Below are 13,525 nucleotides of genomic sequence, written 5' to 3'. Positions count from 1 at the left end.
AGGGCGTCTCCCTGTGGGGTGTGTATAAAAAGCGGTAGTGGCTGTCCATCAGTATCTGTTAGCCCACAAACCTTATCTGAGCTATAGCCACATAAAGTACAATTAAAATCCCCAACCCAATAGATGCAGAGAGGCTGCCACTATCCTGCGATCTTGTCGATCTCCTCCTTGAAGTTTACAATAATGTTGCTTCTATTTAGGTCGAAAACATTATAATGCCAATTAATTAAAAGAATCTTGACCTGAAACAAATTAAAAATCAAAATCAATTGATACCATGGTGAACTAATAACAGACTTGACATTGATAGACCCGTATTTAAGAGAAATCAGGGTCCTCCCTTTGCTCTTCCTGCAGGTGAAACAGTTGCATGAACATTAAGGGACCGGTAACCATTTAGTTCGATATTCTCCTGAGACCAGGTTTCCTGGGTACAGATAATATCAAAGGTATTTACATACTTTAACCACATTTCATCATCCAGTTTTGAGCGAATGCCTGCAATATTCCAGGAGGCAAATCTAAGGGGACGAGTTTTGTGTGACCTTAAAGCTGGATCCTCCCTATTACTAGCGGTCTCAACTTCCAAAACAGTCCCACCCCCCTTCCAAGGACCATTACAGTAGGGGGAATGGAAGAGTCATTTCCTGATGACCGCTCCTCTATGCTGCTAGAATTGTCTGTTGTGGTATATGTATTGAGGTTAGCCGGGTGGGGCCCCAGTCTATTCTCTTCTGTTGGATTCCCTGGGTAACCCTCCTGAACTTAACAGTTTATCTGGGTTATGTAGGTCTACTCTTAGTCAGTCATTATTCGATAAGCCCGATAATACTTCATAGCGATTTGTGTGCTGCCATGTGTGGGGCTGGAAAAGAGAGGTTCTGTTTTGGGAGCGCAAACCAGACCCAGTGCTCCTTTGGTGGCGGGGATAAAAAAGGCCAGAGAACGGACCCGTATGTTTTCCATAGGGGAATCTCTGGGGTTTGAGCCTCTAGATTGACATAAGGCAATATCTACCCATCTCCTATCATTAAAGTTCAGGATCACACAATCGCCTTTATGTCTTTTTGTGTTTTCCCCAACCAGCTCACTCGTCTTGCCATTATTATATGTTTTCGGCAATTTACCTTGAGCTCAATTTTGCTAGAGCACCAGTGGGCAGACATATTAATGAGACTGTGTCAATTTTCGTGATGGTCTGGGGTATTGTGTGGAACCCCTGTCAAGATAATCGTGTAAGGTGTACATGCTGGCGGGAGGTCTAAAACGATGTTTTCCTCCGGCATGATTTGCTCAAGTCCCTTATTGGTCCTTTTTTTATTCCCTTGGTTCCCACTATCAACCCGATATATGTTCGGGGAATTGAGGTGCACTTGTATTTTATTAATGTTCCTAGCTTGATAGTTTATCTGTGTTTGTGGCACTGGTTTAGGTTCTGAGCAATTTACCCCCACCCGATCTGGAGCTGTTAGTCTTGCCTTTCCATTTCCATTTACAATTACTGATCTATCCCTAGCCACCCCCTTACTTTCTAGGGTAATACGGGTGACATTTACTTCCCTTTCATTCTGGTTTTTGCCTAAGGAACCCTTAACATTAGGCTCAATTTGCAGAGCTGGGTTCCCCAGATTTAACAGTATTCGGCCAAGCTGCTTCTCTATGCAAGCCAATCGTACCAAAATGGGCTCTAATGAATCTGACACTATTTTCCCCATTTGAGCTGCCACCATGTCCACATCTGGCATAGATTTCAACTTTGCAGGCCCTCCTCCCCCTCGGGCTTTCCCCATGGGAGCCAGTGGGTTTTGTTTAGTCCTCTTAACCCTGGGCAATTGACCCCCGGTCCGCTGTTCGGGCCCAATAGCGTCAGTGCGTTTCCTTTTTCCCCCAGCTATATTTTGGTCCCCCACGGTGTCCATGCCTTTTGATTCGCCACCCGAGGTGCCCTGCTTCACAATAATAACAGTTGGTGAAAGTACAATTGGGAGATCTCCTTGCCGAGATGGAGGTGTCATAGATGATATTCGTTTAGGGTCCTCCGCAGTTGTTCAGTGGGGGACTTGCCTGAATGGATGTTCAAGTCAGCTGGTAGGGGTACTGGGGCCAGCGATAGTCTGCGTTCTGCCAATTCGATTTCTTTATTGAGTGCCCCCACAGCCTTTTGTAGAAAACCATCTAGGGTTATGTCTGTACTTTTAGGGGCCGGCATAATTTTCTTTCTTCCCATCTTCCCACGCAGAATCAATACTAATATTCCCCCAACCTTTCAGCCCCGCTCCTTACTTCTGAGTCTCTAGTGATAGTGCCAAGAGATGGGGCCTAGCCCGGCCTCCTCCGTTCGCCGATGGGCGCAGACGGGCCCGCCCTTGGCCGGGGATTTGCCCTGGCACACCCGCGCATGTCCTGTGCCGCAGGAGCCCGTCCAAAGATTTAAAGCACCTCCGGGCATGTTGTGGGTGCGTCGGCGACGTCAGGAGCCGTAAGGAAGCCTGGAACCTGGAGTCCTGGCCCGCTCCCCATCTGATCCCTTTGGCGGCAAACAGCGGCTGGCATGCCTCTCTCGGGATTCCCGCGACGCGGGAGCCCATACAAAGATTTAATGCGCCTCCGGGCACGTTGTGGGTGCTTCAGCGGCGTCAGGAGCCGCAAGGGAGCCTGGGACCTGGAGTCCTGTCCCGCTCCCCCTCTGATCCCTTTGGCGGCAAACTGCGGCTGGTGTGGCTCTCTCGGGCTTAATAATAATTGTTTATTTGATAATTAATTATATTAATTATGGAGGTACAATTTTATCGAAATTTAGATATGTGTTGAGAAATTTGTGGTGTTATAAAGTAGGAAATACAAAGTATTGTTTTTGTGTAATAATTGATGTTTTTGATTATAATTAATTTATATTAAATATAGTTATTTGTTTGTAAAATATTTTTTATTTTATTATAAATTAATGTTTGTAGTAAATTTTTAGTATTTTTTAACATTATAATATGTTTCTATCCTTTGTAATTTTTTATATTTTGATATATTTTCTATTTTTGTGTTATTGACAATTTTTGTATTGTAGTTGATATTTTGTTTCTTTTTGATGGTAATTTATTTTTTGGGAAATATTAATTTTAACCCTCTGCTATCCAACACTTTCCCTACTGTTGCACTCTCTGGAGTGGGAATAGTAATTTTTACCCTTCGCTATCCAACACGTTCCCTACTGTTGCACTCTCTGGAGTGGGAATAGTTATTTGAACCCCTCCGCTATCAAACACTTTCCCTATTGTTGCACTCCCTGGAGTGGGAATAGTAATTTTTACCCTTCGCTATCCAACACTTTCCCTACTGTTGCACTCTCTGGAGTGGGAATAGTAATTTTTACCTTTCGCTATCCAACACTTTCCCCACTGTTGCACTCACTGTAGTGGGAATAGTAATTTTTTCCTTTAAGCTATCCAATACTTTCCCTACTGTTGCACTCACTGGAGTGGGAATGGTAGTTTTTAACCCTCCGCTATCCAGCACTTTCCCTACTGTTGCACTCACTGGAGTGGGAATAGTACATTTGACTCCTCCGCTATCCAACACTTTCCCTACTATTGCACTCACTGGAGTGGGAAAAGTCATTTTTACCCCTACGCTATCCAACACTTTCCCTACTGTTGCACTCTCTGGAGTGGGAATAGTCATTTTTACCCCTAGGCTATCCAACACTTTCCCTACTGTTGCACTCTCTGGAGTGGGAATAGTAATTTTTACCCCTACACTATCCAACACTTTCTCTACTGTTGCACTCAATGGAGTGCAAAATGTAAGTTAAAAAATTTATAACATTTATTTTATAATACAATGTTTTTATTATTAGATTTTGTGTTATAGGTGTATATGTATATATATATATTTAATTCTTTTTTTTAAAGTTATTCGTTTATTAATTGTTTTAAAGTAAATATACATTTATATATTACATTTTATATATGTTTGTTTAAAGTTTTTCAAATTAAATTTGTTTATTATTTTTTTTAAATGTACATTACATCTAAGTAATTTTTTTTAAAGTTCATTTTATTATTTCATTTATTTAACATTAATTTTTATATATAAAAAACATAATTTTTTACATCAATATTTTTCACATCTATATCATTTTTTCGATATCTTAGTCATTTACATTGTAAAGATAGGTTGTCGATATTTTGACTATCAATATTTTTGCATCGATATTTGTCTAGGTAGATATTTTTGTATTCGATGATATGTCAGTGATTCGAATATAAGTGCAGGGGCCTAAGTGTTCTTCAAAAAACACGTCTATTATGTTTTGGTACTGTAAATAACAGATGGTATTATTACCCAATTTACAGAATTCTATTTACCAACCTCAGAAGGATGGAAGGCTGACTGTGCCTTGCTGGGATTCGAGCGTTTGACTGAGATCACTACATTTGTCAGCAGTGAAAGTTCATTTCACTGAGCTATCCTCTCATAGAAAATGGTTCTAACTTTATAAAGTCTCGAAGACTTTCTAAAGAAAATGTCTGTGGAGAAACCATAGGAACATTGACCGAAAGAAGCAATTACGAACACAAAAGGGCAGCTAGGATAGCATCGCCAGAAGAGACAGTCAAAGGGAAATCCAAAGATTTTGGAGTAAACACCTCCTCCACTTAATAGTGGTATGCCTCATAATCGTCACCTATCCACAACCTGGTATGATAATACAACCAGGACAGACTCAAACAAAAGAAGATGGGAGTTCTTATATAAATCTGAATTGGATATGTGGCAGGGATCTAAGAGGAAAGAGATAAAAATTTATTAGGGTAAACCCTGGAAATTTCCTTTAACGAGTGAGTACCCTAGACATAATTAAAAACAGAATTCGGGTCTTATGGTTGAGTGGCAATGTCTCAAGAAAGACCCTAATTAAGCCAAAATGTTTAGGCCCACCTTAAAAGCCCACATGCGTCTAATGCCTTCGTCAGGGCTGGTGATGTCCCTGCCTATCCAGGTAGTCATACCATGCAATAATGAGAAACTAAGGCTCTCACCTTACCGAGGAGACTTTACTTCAGAAACCCTGTATTCTGGTGGATCGGAAATTGTGCGCATCTGGTGGGAGGACCTAGCACAGCTTCCTCTTCGTGACCAGTGTCCTTTCACTGCTCCAGGTACTTTAAAAAAAAACTTTTGGCTATGCACTGTTATAGAGTGAATGGCACTGTATGGTCTCCCCTATCCCTGCTGTCTGCTTTACCCCACCCTCCTGTCGACAGTTTACCCACCCCCCCACCGTTCCGCCTCACTGACCTACCGTCCGGTCAGCCACACAGCCCGTCAACTGTTTTCCCCACACCCCCAGCCCGTTTTCTCCAATCCCCCATCGGTTTCCCCTCACTCCTCCTGCTGTCCTTTTTGCCACCCCCGGTGTCCATTTTGCTCCTAACCCCACTGCTTCCATTTTGTTTCAACCGAACCTCCTCCGTTGTGTTGCTTAGCCGCTCCCTTCCCCCGGTGCTGTTTTCACAAATTTTGCTTGCAACATGTCTTATATGAAAAAAACATATGCGATGCTGGTTGCGTCATAGAGACATTTTTTTGCTGTGCAACATATAAAAAAAATGACAAAAACAATAGCTCTTGCAAAGGGAAACATATTGACTTTTATCACCACCATCCGCATTCCCAATATTGCAAATACTACATGCTTTAGGGCGCTCAATCATCAGTTACATGGCCTTCCAGACATCTGTAAACGAGAGGGATCATGCACTTCACTAGCAGCAAGTCGGCTGAAATTAGCAGCAGAGTGGTAAAGGTCACTCTGCTGCCAAAAACTGTAGCAAAACTGTCAGCAGGGGAGTTCTTCCTTTAAATCTATAGCAAACTGTGTGTCAGTATCCCATCACAGGCATAAGTAAGAAAATGCTTCTTGCAAACAGAAACATCGTTCGTGGAAAAATAAATCTACATTAAATTCAAAAGCGTAATCTTGTGCTTCCAGATTTATTTTAACAATAATGTTAGGAGAAAGCAATACCCCAAATATGAGCCGCTTAGAATTCTATACATGCCTAACTATATTAAATAACTATATTAAATAAAACAACCTTTACATATGAGATGTGCTCAGCCTAAAGTATGAAATCCCAAATCTCCAAAGAGTGTCTCCTAGATACTCGTCTCTAAATGGAGAAAAATTGAGCTACCTAAACACATGAAAACTATGTAAACAAAAGCATCGGTGCAGAAAGACTGGCAGATGCATTCTATTCAGCGCGCTAATTGATTTCTTCAAGCACATGCTCTTGTGTATTATGTTTCTTGAATGGCTAAACGATTGTTCAATCTTAATTAATGTTCATGTTTTGAACACACAATGGGCTGAGCTCCCAATAGAATAAGGGGACTGAAGCACAAGGCTACAGGGTGATTTGCTCAGAACTGCACAGTTTGGTCAAATAGAGAAGCCAGGATTTCCAGTTCATTTCCTGATGACAAAGTCTGGAATGTAGCCAAGCTACTGGGAGTCATCTCTTCCTTGTTCCACTCTACTCATGTTCCTCAGAGAAGAGCCCAAGTCTGAATCTTCGCGGAGTAACCATTTGTGATGACCCTCAAACAACTGTGGACTGCAACGTAGCGACTGCACTGGTAGTGCCGGATCAGTCAATCACCTTTGAACTTTTATGCAGTATATATTGATGATATGCTTATGACCTGGACAGGTACTCTGGAGTCACTAATGCTTTTTTTATAACTAGTGAAACTCAAGATCCAGTGATCTAAAGTTCACCATTTCATCTAAGAAGGAAAAAATAAAATGTTGGGATATATTGATCAAAGCAGAATCGGGGACACTTTACGCCAGTCTATACGTAAATGAACCAGATTGCAATTCTTTATTTAGTGATCATCCTAGAAATCTACGTGACAACTTGCCCTTTGGGCAGGTTTTACGCATAAAAAGGAATTGTAAAAAACCAGCAGATTGCTTCAATGAGGCACATCATCTGACTAGTTGACTACTGGCATGGACTAGTGAGACGGGCCTTAAAAGAGCCTGCTTCAATGACCGAGGTAATCTTTATGAAAGGGAAATCAAAAGTTCTGCTTGAAGACTGGTCTGTGTATCTGCCTTTGGCAATCGAAGTGATGAAATGAGACATATCATTAGGAAGAACTGACATTTGGTGTGTTTGGGGTACTTTAAACTTCGCCTTCCTTTGCTTGCCTTTTAAAGATCAGAAAAACATAAGGGATAAATTGCTGAGACCATATATGGAACCAGTGCATTGTTCTGACATTTTGGAAAGGTTTGGATATGAGAAAGTGGGTGGCCAGTACAGACGTTCACATCGGGCCACTAGCGGACTACTAGGACAATTAAAACATTCTCAAGTAATAAAACCAGATGGAGTTTGTGTAATTTCATGAATTGCCAGACTTGCAACGTGATTCATTGTGTTGAGTGTCCGTGTGGTCTCCGGTATATTGGCAAAACAGCACAAGTCAACACACGCATTTTGCACATCAATCACGCGTTAGATGCTGAGTGATGAATTTACCCTTAGTCGAGCATTTCATTAATAAAGACCATAAGTCCATAAATATATTTTGCTTTGTGATTGACTCCGTGGAGTTCTCTGAGAGGGGTTGCAACACAGAGAAAGTGCTGGCATTTAAAGAAAACAACTGGACATGGAAATTGAACACGTTAAACTGTGGTCTTAATGATTCATTGAAATGGAACTATCTGTCAACTTTGTAACAGCATCATAATTTTTTATCTGGCTGTTTGTTTACTTACATAAGGCCTGCTCCAGTGATTTAGACATTTCCTGTCTAAACTGATGTTTTGTTACACATTATGGTGAGACTCCTTCGGGTTTCTTTAGTTGCCATCCTCCCCAATTGCCTTAAAAAGGGGGGAACTACATTGGATTATCTATATGGTTTGTATGAGAAGAAGTTTTTACTAGGGTGTTCTTTCAATTGGATTTGATACATTGTGGCACTCTCACCTTGTTGGTAGACTGTGGATGTCACTAGTTACAAAGTTCGGTTTTGGCACCAAAGATCACGTTTACTTTTATTGTTACTTTTCCTTTGTACTTTTTATTGTTTTTCATTTGTTTGTTTTTTCAGAAAAGAGACAACGTGCAGGCCACAATTTCTTGTCCAACACAGAAGGCTAAGTAGAACACCTAGATTAAAACCCTTTTGACAACAGTCAGGATTTTATGCACTGTGGAACTTGGTCTGTCTGTTGTCTATTTATTATGGGTAGGAGATTGTTTACAAGATATTCTCAGTAGACTGTATTACAGAAGACTTTGGACCCCTTTATAGCTGGTACTAGACACCACATGTGGGAACCCCTCTTCCCGATCAGTGCGGTTTACTGGATAAATGAAATTGACGGAAATGTTCAAGCCAACCATGTTATATGAATTACAATTGATCACATGCAATTTAGTGTGTCTTGAGACGTATGAAAGTAGTTCTTTCTTAACCTTAAAATGGCATCCAAGGTGGACTCGGGCCTCCTTTGCAATGATTAGCGTTTCAAACGGTTTGAACACATCGTTTTACGTCAAGTACCGGCTGGTATTGAAAGACTTTGAATTTCTTGCTCAATTTTCAGCAATATCAAGTATGTTGTGGGAGAGCTTCAACCCATACTCCTAAATTCTTTAGGCCCGTGGTTCTTTTTATGCAGCATGAAAGGTAAAGAGAAAACTCCTTTCAAAATATCTAGAATTTAAATCTTCCACACTTCTGGGTAAAAATCCAGGTCAACAACCAAATTCAAGTTAGGTTGTTTAATTCCAGTGACGGCTCGCATAGGGTATGCTGCAGGGCGGTAGGGCGGGGGAGGGAAAGGGGGGTAGTAAACTCGGACATACAATGGAACGGAGGAACGTAATAATCGCTTTCCTCCGTTCTGTCGTATGTCCAAGTTTAGTACCCCCCCACCCTGCCCCGCCCCACTGCCCCGCAGCACGCCCTATGCGAGCCGCCACTCTTTAATTCAAAGTCTGAAACAGACTAATATACACTAATCGAGGCATTGTGGTCTAAAAATACAAAGTAAACAGAATGAAGCTAAATCTCCGAAACCGATTGAGGCAGTACAGCAAAAAGAAGACAACTAATTTGATCACTGTAACATGTAATCAAAAGACAAAAATGAACTTTGGATTGCATCAAGTTTCAGGTAAAAGCTCTACAAATCCCTAACTATCCCTACACTGCCTTAAAATGGGAATCCTCGTCTAGGGCAGGCTTAGCAAAGGAAAGAAAAGAAAAAGGTGTAATCTGTTAGAGCTTTTCTAAGAAGTAACTCCAACCAGGGTCAAATAGCAAGATGCCACAAAGTAAAAGGTGAGGTCTGTACCTCAAGTCGTCCTAAAGCAGAGTGTCAGCTGTCCCTAACTACATTATAACATAAGCAATCACTGAACTAAGGCACCTCCCATCATGCCACTGTTAAAATTCCATCTTCACCGTTCTCTGGCTTCCCTTCTCCGCTTCCATGTTCACACGCTGAAATATTTCATTCGACCTTGGCACGATCTCCTTCTCCCATGAGAACTCGTCCTCCATCCGTTACCACTTTCTCCTTCTCAGGCCTCTCTCTACTAGGAACAATAATTCTTTCTCTCAACTAATGAAGTCTTGTCCACCTGCAGTTGGAACACAAGATACAAGCAACATTCCACAATGCAAGCAAAAATACGAATTGAAACGTTAGCTTAAAATTACATTAGAGAGGCATTTCAGGCCTACTGTTATACTACATGAGCAACGCACAGGTTACATTATGTGTACATTTTCTATAAACAACTAAGGATACTCTCAGCATGTTGAAACAGTTATGAGTGAAAGGTCTTAATACGCTAAAGGTTGTGAATGAAATAATAAAGAAGTCAATAAACACATGTACTTTGTTATCCCTTCACACAGTATTAGTTCACCTCCTTGTCATTTCTAAAACACACATGTAAATCTGGTTAATCATGAGGATACACAATTATCTTATAATCCTCTTTCTTCTTTTTTATATTGGTCACACAGACAGCCGCGGTGCGTCCATTGGGGCGTAGGGGCGTAGCCCCACCAGCCCTGCTGCTTGGACCCGCGGCTGCCCTACAGTTAAAGAATTAAAATAAATGTTTTACCAAATTACCATTTACTGCGCAGCACCAAAATTATTCCGGCGGCGCCGGGCAGCACCCGACTTTATCGGGAGTGTGCAGGGGGGGGGGCGGGCTTGAATGATGATTGACAGGTCTTTAAAAAAACTTTTTTTTTCCCCCGCATGTATGCTTCGGGCAGCAACTTGCCCGAGCATGCGCACCCAGGCCGGCCCCATTAGCTAGTAGCGGGGGGGGGGTGCAGGACCTGCTGGCGGCAGCGCTGGCAGCAAAAGGGCGACAGGGCGAGCAGTCACTGTGCCCTCCAAGCCCATCCTGGCGCTGCATGCAGCGCCACTGCGCCAGGATTGGCCGGTCACCGCGCAGCACAGCAGGGGCAATCCATATTGGATGCCGAGCGTGACGTAAGGTAAGCGTGCTGCGTGCGTCAGATGACTCGGATCCGGTAACGGTCGGGTTCACTTCACTCTCGTGCGCGTCGCCTGAGCCTCGTGGTCGTGACTCGTGGACACGCTGCAGCATCGGGCCTGCTACTCCATCTCTTCACGCCTGGGGGGACAGTGACACACAGGTAGGATCGGTTGGGGAAACATGGGGAAATGCTGGGCCGGCTGATAAGCTGCGGAGTTTTGTGCTTGTTTCTGGAGACACATTGAATCTGTGTGTTTCCAGGCACTGGAGAGATTTGCATGCCCCGAGAGTGTAGACAGATCAATGTGACTAGTGACTCCAGGCGTACATGATTCCTGAGAGTTTAAAAGCGACCACGGGCTGTTTGCGTTTAACCATTTGCAAACCATGAGCCGTCACAACTCGATGTTTTGCACTTCACCACAGAGGCACTTTACCAACATTTCCATTTGTAATGGTACATGCAGCCGTAGAAAGCGAATACCAAACATGTCCTTGGTGGCCGGGCCTGAGCAGGGGCCAGTTTACCTTGAGGTGAGAGGTCATTCATTGACACGCCCATTGGAAACTCTCTGCAGTCCAAGCTAGAGGTGCAGGCCTGGGGCGACCATCAGTGTGGATAGCCCGAGACAAGGAGGAGACGCTGCGGGCAACTATGGGGTCGCCTTGTAATCCATCACAAATCTAATAACTCGCTGGATAGCAATGCCGTTGTCCCTGGCAGGAAGAATCTCACTGATGAAACTTCTTTATTTTTCCATCACCATCCCATATCATCCAGGACGCCCTTTCTTTAGCGCAATTAAAACGAAGCTCCTCCGATTGGCATGGGGGAAAGCAACCCCATATAAGCTGGCAGACACTGACGCCTCCTTTCTCGCGGGGAGGGTTGGAGGCACCAGACATTGAATTATACTTTCTTTGCGCCCAAGCACATCACGCAATACACTGGTTTCACCTGCCACCATTTATGCCTCACTTAGCTATCGAACAAGGTTGCATAGCGCCACGGCCATCAGAAGCCAATTTAGGCACCAATACCCCAGAAGGAGGCACCAAATATGTGACAGTAGCATATACGAATGTCGCAATATTGTTAAGAAAAGTGGGGTGCACCTTTCCATAGTCACCGCTCATCCCTATCTCGAACCTGCGCTGGGCACCTGCCACCCATGAAACTGCTTGTAGAAATATGCTTAAAGTACGTAAACTACGCACAATGGAGGGTCGATCTAAGGAGGGCATATTTAAAGACAGCCAAGGATTGCTAGGAGAAGAAGGCGTCACACTGCTCGAGGTCTTTCTCTACATGAGGCTTAGACACGATATAAAAGCAAGAACTCTCACCTCACTGCCTGAGCTAATGAGCCGCGATACCCTACACACGCTTATGAGATGACACATGTAGTGTCCAGATTATACCGGGCAGCTTCTAAGCGCGCAACCGGAGGCAAGAAAGGGCTGGGAGGCAGAACTAGATACCATACTTGCAGATAAACAATGGGAATACTGCTTTAAATAAACAGGAGCAATTACGGCGAGCAGTCACCTTCGGATCATACATTACAAATTCATTCACCGAGCTTACTACACCCCAGCACGTCTGCACAGCCATTGCAAGAGATGCCGGTGCAAAGGCGCTGGGCAGTGTGAAGCGATACAGAAATACTGAAGGAGGCGCTTGAAGCAATATCCGAAATCGTAGGCGCTCGAGTTCCAATATCGCCCATTATCACGTTATTGGGATACACAGAAGAACGACCCCCTCTGCACAGGAAAATGACAGCGTTACGCATGCTATTGGCCAAAAGGCAGGTGGCATGCAGATGGGCTCGGGGACGTGCCCCCAGTCTAGAACATTTTATATCATCACGCCCTTTCTCTGTCTCTTGATTGGTGCAAGTGTATAAATATATAAATATGTGTGTGTGGAAGGGATGTGCCGGTATTTCCCTCACAAGCATTTTTGGTAAAAATGTCTGGCAAAATATAATGTACTTATCAAGTCTCTTCAGTGCACAAATTACATAAAGTTGTGTAATGACAAATTTCAAGTAATGTCAGGAATGTAGCGTAAATCAACATTTGGCAATCACACCACTTTTGCCAGCATTATTAAAATTTCTCCCAGGCCTAGTTACGGTTCAGTGAACACAAAACTGAAAACGTCCTGAAATTCACCAGTTATGGTGTGCAACATACAATGCACACCATTACTCATCCCTCCACTATATTTTGCTCTTTGTTTGTAGGCAGCTTTTTAAAGAAAATATTCCTAGACAGTACTGAACATGGCAGTGGGTATGAGTTATTTTGTAAATTCTGCCATGCACACTGTAATCGGCACATTTCATGGCTTTTTCAGTTTTGTGTTCGCTGGACCAAAACTGATTCTTAACTGTGGTATTTCTTCAGCGAAGTTAATGTGTTTTTATGACGTACTACATGCGTTCCTGAGAGTTTTGCTTAAGACTTGATATAATCAACAGAAAACTAACCTTTCTAAACATGTGACTTGAAGCTCGGGGCAGGGCGAGGCCGAAGCTGCAGGGTATGAGCAGGCTCTGAAAAGGGAAAGGGGCGGTGAGAGGTGTGGGACGGAATAAAGAGACAAGGTAGGTGAGTGAATAAACCAAACTGAAAGCTAAACTTGAAATCAAACTGAAAGGCAGTTAAGAGCTAAAGGCCGCTTGATTGGAACAGGTGTGCAGCAGAAACGTGTCATTTATCGTGCATTATATTAAAGAAACCCCGCCTCACAAATGCAATTTATAACAGTGGGGACTCCCCACTGCTCTTGCCCATGACACTGGAGAGGACACTCTGGGGCTGAAAGTGCCTGCCACTTCGAGCGGGGTCTCACTGCGTGGGCCGCTATCAGGCATTTGTGACATCTTGACAGAAGCGTTCGTTTATATTGCGGAATGTTGTGATCGTCAGCTTCATTAGGAAAGCATTTAACAATCACA

At 43.1% G+C, this 13,525-nt stretch overlaps 1 protein-coding gene across 2 annotated transcripts in view; it reads right to left on the bottom strand.

The window, feature by feature from the left end:
* LOC146810416 (uncharacterized) overlaps positions 1–13,525 on the bottom strand; it is a 40,549-nt gene that overhangs the window by 11,404 nt on the left and 15,620 nt on the right. The window contains exon 3 of one of the 2 annotated variants that reach the window (XR_014966586.1): positions 9,461–9,674. Coding sequence is in view for 1 of the 2 variants with exons in the window: in XM_085617420.1 (XP_085473546.1) it covers positions 9,496–9,594 (99 nt within the window). In the remaining variant the exon portion in view is untranslated. The remainder of the gene's footprint in view (positions 1–9,460; positions 9,675–13,525) is intronic. The other variant, XM_085617420.1, reaches the window with a different exon arrangement.

This window comes from Triturus cristatus, chromosome 7 (genome assembly GCF_964204655.1).
Source record: "Triturus cristatus chromosome 7, aTriCri1.1, whole genome shotgun sequence".
NCBI classification, from domain to species: Eukaryota; Metazoa; Chordata; class Amphibia; order Caudata; family Salamandridae; genus Triturus; species Triturus cristatus.
This window is presented reverse-complemented; position numbering and strand designations above follow the sequence as displayed.